Source organism: Gekko japonicus, unplaced genomic scaffold, assembly GCF_001447785.1.
Source record: "Gekko japonicus isolate JY-2015 unplaced genomic scaffold, Gekko_japonicus_V1.1 scaffold3521, whole genome shotgun sequence".
Classification (NCBI taxonomy): domain Eukaryota; kingdom Metazoa; phylum Chordata; class Lepidosauria; order Squamata; family Gekkonidae; genus Gekko; species Gekko japonicus.
Window position 1 is genome coordinate 777 of NW_015170380.1, and position 10,354 is coordinate 11,130.

Sequence of the window (10,354 nt, forward strand, 5' to 3'; positions counted from 1 at the left end):
GACAGAACTATGGCTTCCCCAAGGTCATCCAGCCAGGTGCAAGTGGAGGAGTGGGGGGAATCAAACCCGGTTCTTCCAGATTAGAGTCCGCACACTTAACCACTACACCAAACTGGCTTCTGTGCGCGCACTTCTCCGGATACATGATGTGTATCTGAAGTGCGCGTGGATGGACATGGAAGGTTATACCCAGGATTAAGCTTTGTTGGGTCTTAAAGGTGCCGCTGGACTCAAACTTTGTTCCGCTGCTTCAGACCGACACGGCCACCCCACCTGCATCTATCCGCCCATGATGTTATCCAAGCATGCACGCGGTTCTTCTATCAGGACTCGTACATACCTGTCACCAACACCTGTCCCTAAAAGGCAGGGAGGGGGAGGGATGATTTGGGTATCTCGCAGGGTGGCCGAAGCAGCCCAGTTCGTGCAGCGGCAGCCGTTTCCCCAGATGCAGGCCGAGAAGCTGCTAGGTGCCCCACCCCACCCCCACGTACTCACCCTGCCTGAGGAGGACGTGGCGCACGGCCGTGTCGACGTAATAGTTGACGGGGTCTCCGCTGTGGATCATCAGGCCGTCCACGAACTTCATGGACTTGGCTCGCTGCCCCCGGAGCTTCCCTGACACCACCACTTCGCAGCCCTTGGCCCCGCTCTCCATGATGAAGCGGAGGACGCCGTAACACGCCCTGGGGAGGGAGGAGAGGGACCCTCAGGCCGCTGCGGAGGAACATTCCCACCTTCACATTCCCCTCTCAGTTTCTCCGCATAAGCCAAAGAAACAGAACAGCCCAATGCCGGACTGCGCAGCCGTTCTCCTCCAGATAGCCACGCCTCTGCTCTGCTCGCCCTTCTCAGACAAATGCCTCTGAATCATCCAAGGAAGAGGACACGCCTGCCAGGGCACCCGAGCACGGGCCCCACAGAACGTGGCCCCGAGCTGGCTACTCTGAGCACGATCGTGTCCGTTTCTGACTCGTCATCGTATCATCACAGAAGGGGAACGGCTTGCAGTATCCAGAGCCCATCATCAAGGCTGCCACGCAGACGCTCTCTGCGTTTGAGTGAGTATGAGAAGTGAGGCGGAACGAACTTAGAGAACAACAACCAGAAAAATCTCTTTGCTATCTGTTGTGATGACCATTTTAATATTTATGAAGGTGCTTTACATTTAATTTTATTGTGTTGGCTAGTATTTTTGTATAAATGGAGTGCTACCTGCCCCTGAGCCCGCCTCTGGGAAGGGCAGCCTATAAATGTGAAGAAATAAGCTAACTAACTAAAGATGAAAAGCCAGCGTGGGGTTGCGGCGGTCAATAGTGCCCGAGTAGGATCTGTAAGGTCCAGGTTCGAATCCCCACTCTGCCACGGAAGCCTTCTAGGAGACCCGGGGCCAGTCACACGCTCCATGCCAAACCCGCCTTTCAGGGTTGTTGTGAGGATAAAACGGAGGAGGAGCAGAATGTTGTAAGCCGTTCTGGGTCCCCCCCATGGGGAGAAAAGTGAGATATAAAATTTGGCTCTCAGCTTAAGATCAACAGAGTTTTATTCTGTGTATAAGCTTCCGTGCGCACACGCCCTTCTTCGGATACGTGATGTGTATCCGAAGTGCATGGACATAAAAGGTTATACCCAGGATTAAGCTTTGTTGGGTCTTAAAGGGGCCGCTGGTCTCAAACTTTGCTCTGCTGCTTCAGACTGACACGCCCACCCCACCTGCACCTATCCGCCCATGATGTTATCCCAGCATGCATGCGGTTTGTCAGCAAGCTGCCAAAGAGTTCTGTGTAATCTTTTGGAGTTCTGTGCATCTCAGTGTAACCTCTTCCCTTCCCCCACCGTCAGTAGCTTGTTAAGCGCATTCCTTTCTGTGAACACTAGTATTGCTTTGAAACGTAGTTATCTTCCAAGGACACAGGTGTGGAGCGGGAGTCATTTTGGTCTTTGCTTAATTTGTTATGAGCTAGTGCATGAGAAGCAATTAATTGTTTATCTTTCAGGAGCAGTTGTTTCTCAGGCTTTAGGCGCGAGTTTCAACTTACCCGTGTTAGCGGGAACCAAGACTATTGGTTATTGCATATTATGAATTTGTTTATTATGCTGTGCCCTGCACCTTGTGGTCATTCCAAACAGTCCCTGTGTTCCAGTTTCTTCATTGCTTTAATAAATACTACTTTGCTACAAACGTGTATTTGTCTGGATGCGTGGAGGATTCGGACATTCTGTTTGGAATCCTCCACGCATCCAGACAAATACCTCCCCACGGCAAAAGCATTGGCTAAAGCATTCTTTGCGCAGATTGTGCGTCTGCACCTTTTGCCAACTAAGGTGATCTCTGACAGAGAAACACAATTTGTTTCCACTTTTTGGAAAGAACTTATGGATATTATGGGGGTGGAGAGGGGTTTGAGTAGTGCATACTCGTACATACCCGTCACCTACTCCTGTCCGTAAAAGGCAGGGAGTGGGAGGGATGATTTGAGTATCTCACAGGGTGGCCGAAGCAGCCCAGTTCGTGCAGTGGCAGCCGTTTCCCCAGATGCAGGCCGAGAAGCCGCCGGGCGCCCCACCCCACCCCCACGTACTCACCCTGCCTGAGGAGGACGTGGCGCACGGCCGTGTCGACGTAGTAGTTGACGGGGTCTCCGCTGTGGATCATCAGGCCGTCCACGAACTTCATGGACTTGGCTCGCTGCCCCCGGAGCTTCCCCGACACCACCACTTCGCAGCCCTTGGCCCCGCTCTCCATGATGAAGCGGAGGACGCCGTAACACGCCCTGGGGAGGGAGGAGAGGGACCCTCAGGCCGCTGCGGAGGAACATTCCCACCTTCACATTCCCCTCTCAGTTTCTCCGCAGAAGCCAAAGAAACAGAACAGCCCAATGCCGGACTGCGCAGCCGTTGTCCTTCAGATAGCCACGCCTCTGCTCTGCTCGCCCTTCTCAGACAAATGCCTCTGAATCATCCAAGGAAGAGGACGCGCCTGCCAGGGCACCCGAGCACGGGCCCCACAGAACGTGGCCCCGAGCTGGCTACTCTGAGCAGGATCGTGTCCGTTTCTGACTCGTCATCGTATCATCACAGAAGGGGAACGGCTTGCGGTATCCAGAGCCCATCGTCAAGGCTGCCACGTAGACGCTCTCTGCGTTTGAGTATGGGAAGTGAGGCGGAACGAACTTAGAGAACAGCCTTAAGAGGACTAAGCATCTTAGCTTTCCAGCTGACAGTAAGACGTCCAGTTTATTTCTCCTCCTTCCTGCCACCTGCAAGGGTGAGGGCTTGCAACACACAGGGACCAGCGACAACAGAAGAGACATACAAGCCAAGTGGTAGCGAAGCCGGAGTGCCGGCGACTTACCGACGCACCGCCAGCCCCCCCAGGAGTTTGTAGCGCAGGGACTCGGCTTGGGCGATGGCGCACAGGCCTCTCGTGGCCACCTTCTCGGCATACAGCTGGAAGAGGAAGGAGAGTCTTTGTAAGGGAAAGCAATCAAAAGGGCTCGCAGAAGGTGGCGCGATTTTACTGCTACCCAAAGACAGGTTTGCTGAGAAAGTGCCAACGGAAGGCATGAAGAAATGCATGTTGCCCTGGGAGGTTTGAAAGGAGCCAAGCCTCCATGTTTCAACAGGTTCCCCCCCCCTCTGGGCATAGACCAGGGGCACGTGTGCGCGTGCCAGTTCAGTTGCTTCCCAGACTTATCTCAACTCACCTTCACACAAATGCTAACAGACCTAGCAGGAGAGATAACAGGTGGGTCAAATGGAAGAAGAATTTATGGGACCGTGGAGGGCCTTTTATGACCAGCTAAAACTTAAGTAGTGAGAAAATAAGATTAAATGAAGAATAATGATGATGGATGTAGTAGTTGTGAAGCTCTAATGAGAAGATTTGCATGCAGAATGTTAAACCGGATTTTTTGTGTGTGTGTGTGTGTGTGTATGTGTATGTATGTATGTATTTCTTTATCTTTCCTTTCCCCCTTCTTTCCCCTTTCCCTGTGCATAAAACTAATAAAATTATTTTTTTCATAAAACTAGATCTCCACTTTCTCCTAGCAGGGAACATTGAGTTTTGGAGGAATGAAATGCTAGAGGGATGCCAGGAAAGGAGATCCCCGGGAAATGCCTCTTTGATCTGACGTGACCTGGTCAGCAGATGGAGAAACAAATATGGTAAGAGCTCCTTGCAACAGGAAGGAGGGTTCTTTTCCTGAGGCCATGAGAGTAGGCAGGTATCCCAACTAAGGAGGCTGCCACTGACCGTGTGGTTGGCCTGGACAGCTGAAGGGAGCTTCAAGGTAATGCAAACTATATAGAGATCTGCAACTTCTAAGCTAAAGGAGCCTGTCCTATTTTAACATCTGATACAGCACGTATAGAGAGAGGGACAGAGGAGTTGTGTTCTATCTATTTCTTTTGTAGCCTTTGCTCAATCTGGTGCAGTGCTGAAAGTATGCTTGCTAACATTTTCTTTGTAATAAAGACTTTGGAAGCTGGTAGTGGTTTTCTGTACCACACAGACCTCCATCGTCTTGGAGGCAGTTGGCAAGTAGCTATTCCTTCAGGGGCGCACAAGGCAGTAAACTGTCCCCATGTGACAAGGCACTAGGAGACACAGAGGCAAAACTTAAAAGGGAAACTTGGAGTCCTGAACCCCCCCCCCCGAAGCAGGCAATTCCTTAATAAGGTCAGGTGGTGGCAGCAGGCTACCTGAGAGTGAAAAAAAGCCTCCCTAGGGATTGAGAAAGCCCTAGGTGGGCAGGGTGGAATAGGGTCCACAGGCCAATTCCACCATAACTTGGCAGCATAGTGGGGATAAGGAAAAACAAGAGCAACGGAAGTTTTGGGTTTTTTCAGGTCATTTGGAACAGGGCCAGATCAGACTAGCTAAGGTGGAGTTAGCAGAGCAGGTGAGAACTCTTAAGATGACGAAGCAAGAGCTGCAGGAAGAATGCCAGAAGTAGCAGATAAGGTTATAAGAACAGGACTTGTGGATGAGATGAAGGCTCTCCTGCTAAACAGTGGCGGGTCAGTAGGGGCGGCTGCAGCTGAGTGCCCGAGCCGGTAGGGCGAGGTCCGACTCAAGGAGCTAGAGCCGTAGAGGTTGTGTTCGCAGGCAGAGAAGGAAACAGAGACCCTGAAACTGAAGATGTGGGAGGAGCAGCATGCCTGCAGGCCAGAGCAGGCACATTCCAGCAGAGATGGCTTCTTATGTCAGAGGAAGTATTGCCGTTAGCACAGCGCGGGAACCCTCAACCTTTTTGAGCCTGTGGGCGCCTACGCCTTATATTGTGGTGGCAGCACAGCCAATCAAGCCTCCAATGGCCAATCAGAAACCTTGCTGGGCAGAAGCCCCACTACTATTTACAAACACTTGGCAGGTGCCAGGAACGGTATTGGCGGGGGCCGGGTTCCCCTTGGGCACCGAGTTGGGGACCCACAGCACAGTGGATCGACGGGACCCAGTCCCCGTTGCTTGAGCAGAAAGCCTGAGGAGCAGAGCTTAAGTAACCTGAACGACAGACAGGGAACTTCAGCACATCGGCTTCTCTCACACACACACACCCCTCGGCCAATACTTACATGCCCACGGGGGACTCACGGAAGGCTTTACAAAACCAGCTTGAGGGGCCGTCCTCCACTCCGCGGGCCGGGCCCACTAAGGCTCTATGCCTTGTGAAGATGCATTGTGAACCAGTGGTTCCAAAACAGCAACTGCACCTGCTGGCTCGAACCATCCAGACACTTCCGGGAAGGAAGGGCTGCTGGTGGAGCTCCACTAGGTGACTCTACTTGTTTTGGACTGTACTTGGACAAGCATCGTTCCAGGCAGGCCTAGTGGCACGAGGAGAGCAAAGCGACTGAAAACTTAACAGAGAAGGCCACAGTGAGAACAGGCAGGACTGAGGTGGCGTGTGCAAAAGATCACAACGCAGCCCTAGCTGCATCTCGCACAGTTCACCGGCAGGCTCCTGCTCGCTATGTACTCTCATTCATCTCAGTGCCTAGATGAGACTGGAGCAGCTCAAACACACAGTGGCCAGTGTTCCCTCTGAGTTAGTGTGAGCTAGCTCACAGGTTTTTTTAGCCTCCGGCTCACACATTTTTGTCCTAGCTCAAGCAGAATGGCTCCAGAGCGAACTAACTGATGCAGTAGCCGAATCGCTTGCTCACAACTTCAATGCCAGTAGCTCACAAAGTAGAATTTTTTTGCTCACAAGACCCCACAGCTTAGAGGCAGCGTTGACAGTGACCACTACTGCCTGTTTCAGACAATCTTGCAGAAGCAGAGACATGAACTCCACCATTTTCTCACCACCCTTCATCTTTTCGATGCCCGAGAAAGTGACAGGCTGCTCTGCCCATAAGCTACTGGCAGACTGGGGAGAGCGAGAAGAACTAGGTGCAACCATCTAGTGGTCAAAAATCATCTGCGACTCAGGAGAATGTGACTTAACATAGGCACATCTGGACAAACTACAAAAGAAAACTTAGGGGCTGGTAACTTCTGCTGAGTTTTCTGCAAAGTGGATTTTAATACACAAGACCTTCTCCTATTAGCGACTGTCCATTGTTAGCAGTGTGTGTGAACAAGATCTTAGGGGTACGGGTGAACAAGATCTTAGGGGTAACATTTGTTACAAACGTTAGAACGGATAAAAGGAAGTACTTCTTCACCCAAAGAGTGATTAACACTTGGAATTCACTGCCACAGGAAGTGGTGGCGGCTACAAGCATGGACGGCTTCAAAAGGGAATTAGATAAGCATATGGAGCAGAGGTCCATCAGTGGCTATTAGCCACAAGGTATAGATAGGGACTCTGGGGCAAGTGATGCTCTGTCATCTTGGTGCTTGGGGGGGGGGTCAACCGTGGGAGGGCTTCTAGTGTCCTGGCCCCACTGGTGGACCTCCTGATGGCACTGGTATTTCTGGCCACTGCGTGACACAGAGTGTTGGACTGGATGGGCCTTTGGCCTGATCCAACATTGGCTTCTCTTATGTTCTTATTGTAAGCTAAATATGAGCAGTCATGTGAGATGCAGTGGCAAAAAAGGCTAATGCAGTCTTGGGGTGCATCAAGAGGCGTAACATCCAAATAACAAGACGTCATAGTCCCGCTGGACACGACGTTAGTCAGGCCACACCTGGGGTACTGTGTGCAGTTCTGGAGGCCTCACTTCAGAAAGGATGTGGACAGAATGGAGCGGGTGCCAGTGACAAGGATGAACAAGGCCTGAAGACCAAGCCCAACGAGGAAAGGCTGAAGGACTTGGAAATGGAGCGGGTGCCAGTGACAAGGACAGAATGGAGCGGGTGCCAGTGACAAGGATGAACAAGGCCTGAAGACCAAGCCCAACGAGGAAAGGCTGAAGGACTTGGAAATGTTCAGTCTGGAGGAGAGGAAGAGGAGGGGGGACGATTGATCTCTTGGAAGTATTTGAAAGACTGTCACTTAAGAGGAGGGCAGGGAGCTGTTCCTCTTAGCAGCAGCGGAGAGGACTTGCCATTTTGGGCTTAAATTACAGGTGGAAAAATGCCAGCTGTATATTAGGAAGAGGGTTTTTTCCTACAGTAAGAGTTGTGCAACAGTGGAATCGGCTGCCTAGGGAGGTGATGAGCACCCCTTCCCTGGCGCTCTTCAAGCAGCGGCTGGAGGACTGCTTGTCAGGGATGCTTTAGGCTGATCCCGCACTGGACTAAATGGCCTGTATGGCCCCTTCCAACTCTATGGTTCTATGAAAACAGACGGAGCCCAGCTTTCAAGCATGCACGGCTATGGCACAGATGAGATTCCAGTTCCATGCTTTTAAAACTGAAGTGGAGTCTCTGCTTACTGAGCGGAACTTATTTTTAATCTTGTTACAAACAGACAAGACATTTTAACAAGAAACGCAGGAAAAGATTCATCCAGATCCAGGTCTGAACCAATCGGAGGCTCTCCCTTCTCAGACAAATGCCTCAAGCTCATCCAATGCAAAAGACACCTCTGCCGGAGCACCCAAACCCAGACTCACAGAACGTGGTCCTGGGGAGGTTACTCTGAGCAGGAGGGTGTCTATTTCTGACTCGTCATCGGATCATCACTGAAGGGAACTTAAGAGCGGGGAACAAGAACAAAACCTGAAACAGCCGCTTACCTCCACGCTTCCTTCGGGAAAGCCGAAACGCTTCTGTACAACGGCGGTCAGCTCTCGGATGCGGCGCCCTTTTTCACCCAGAACATTCTGAGTTCTGAAAGAAAGCAACGCGGTAAGCACTTCTCTATGGTTGCTTGGATAGTCACATTTTACAAAGAGAAGTATAATCTACTCGGGGCAGGCATTCAAGGAACTTGGGTTTTAGGAGAGATTGCCGGCTTTTCTGGAGCCCAGAACACAGGGACGGCGGAGTTAACAAGAGTACAAAAGCAATCCATCTCCCTCCTCACAGGTAATCTTAAAACAACTGGAGATAATCCAGCTATGTTAAAGAAGCAGATCGCACTGGCCGCGATGCTTCCATGCCATATAAACAGCCACAGAGTGTCATACGTTAATGGAGTTACACGCAGCCCCCCGTGCTCGGTCCATGCAGAACAGCAGAGGCACCAGAAATTTCAGTGTTAAAAAACCCATCTTAAAACGCTTGGGGCTCTTTAGCTTGGAGAAACGACGGCTGAGGGGTGACATGATCGAGGTTTACAAGATTATGCATGGGATACAGCAGGTAGAGAAAGAAGGGCTTTTCTCCCTTTCTCACAATACAAGAACTCGTGGGCACACAATGAAATTGCTGAGCAGTCGGGTTAGAATGGATAAAAGGAAGTCCTTCTTCACCCAAAGAGTGATTCACACCTGGAATTCACAGCCACAGGAGGTGGTGGCAGCTACAAGCATGGACGGCTTCAAGAGGGAATTGGATAAGCATATGGAGCAGAGGTCCATCAGTGGCTATTAGCCACAAAGGATAGATAGGGACTCTCAGACTGGGGCAGGTTATGCTCTGTCTTCTTGGTGCTTGGGGGGAGGGGGGTCAACAGTGGGAGGGCTTCCGGAGTTCTGGACCCACTGGTGGACCTCCTGATGGCGCCTGGTATTTTTGGCCACTGTGTGACACAAAGTGTTGGACCAGATGGGCCACTGGCCTGATCCAACATTGGCTTCTTTTATGTTCTTAACCAGCGACTTTTTAAAAAGCGAAGAATAGCTGACATTTACCAAGATTTTATCTCATGATGAACCAAGGAGCGCACACAGACTGTGGCGATCCTTCACTCAGGGGTCCCCGACTTTTTCTGAGCCTTCAAGCACCTTCAAGCTTTAGAGCCAATTCCAAGATTCAGGAAGAGAAACAAGCCAACATTCAATTAAGCATGCACCCCAATGTGCTAGCCTAACATGTGAGGTACACACCTGTATTATGTTTCCTGTTCAGCGTTTTAACCAGAGTTCCCTCTAAGCTGAGTTAGTATGAGCTAGCTCACAGCTTTTTAGCCTCTGGCTCGCACAGTTTTGTCTTAGCTCAGGAAGGATGGCTCCAGAGCAAATTAATGTCTGCAGTAGCCAAATCACTTGCTCACAACTTTAATGCCAGTAGCTCACAAAGTAGAATTTTTGCTCACAAGACTCCACAGCTTAGCGGGAACATTGCTTTTAACTGTCCTCATCCTTTTGAATATTCTGTAAAAACACACACATAAGATACAGTGTCCTACCCAAACAGTAGCTACGCATAACCCAGCAGCGTACAAACCAGACCGGCAGGCGTATTACCTGGTTGCAAGGATGATGATTTCTGTCCTGGTTGGGGTAACTCTGACCTCCACTCCAGAGTAGCCATCTTCTGCCAGCTCCCGAGTCAGAAATTCATTCAGCTCCGCTTTGAAGATACCATCAGCCACAAACTAAGGGAAACAAAACCAAGCCAGGTTCTGTGGAGCCATTCAGAAGGAGATTTTCAATGCCAGCAGCAATTTGACCCCAGAAAGCTAGCAAAAAGTAAACAAATACCTGCTAGACCTCACATGAAAGCATTGCTGTACCATCTATGCAGGGTATGACCCCAACCAATTCAGTACCCATGAGTCCTTATTTGCTACAACCAACAGTACCCTGTTCGTTCGCTTCTTCCCACTGGTCTGCGTCTATCACACTGGTGCAGACTGGGAAAACTCATTTTCTTTCTACCCGGGAAAGTGTTCGGAAAATATAACAGTAACAATTTCAGACTGGAAGTATAATAATGTAAGTCTAGGCATGGCAGCCTCATCACACAGCTTGATCTTTCAGCATATGCCATTTATGCCATTTTGTGGCTGATGCATCTGCTGAGATAAATGTTGCTCTTGCCAATGTGAATTTGAAATAACTGGCACTT

General features: G+C 50.5%; 1 protein-coding gene across 1 annotated transcript in view; it reads right to left on the bottom strand.

Annotated features, from left to right (window-relative positions):
- Positions 1 to 340: 340 nt before the first annotated feature.
- LOC107116352 (40S ribosomal protein S3-like) overlaps positions 341 to 10,354 on the bottom strand; it is a gene marked incomplete at its 3' end in the record, with an annotated part of 12,596 nt that continues 2,582 nt past the window's right edge. Inside the window, exons 2-8 of the mRNA XM_015418252.1 lie at positions 9,751 to 9,881; positions 8,137 to 8,230; positions 3,356 to 3,450; positions 2,587 to 2,774; positions 946 to 1,051; positions 499 to 686; positions 341 to 359 (exon numbers count right to left, since the gene is read on the bottom strand). Coding sequence (XP_015273738.1) covers positions 341 to 359; positions 499 to 686; positions 946 to 1,051; positions 2,587 to 2,774; positions 3,356 to 3,450; positions 8,137 to 8,230; positions 9,751 to 9,881 — 821 coding nt within the window. The remainder of the gene's footprint in view (positions 360 to 498; positions 687 to 945; positions 1,052 to 2,586; positions 2,775 to 3,355; positions 3,451 to 8,136; positions 8,231 to 9,750; positions 9,882 to 10,354) is intronic.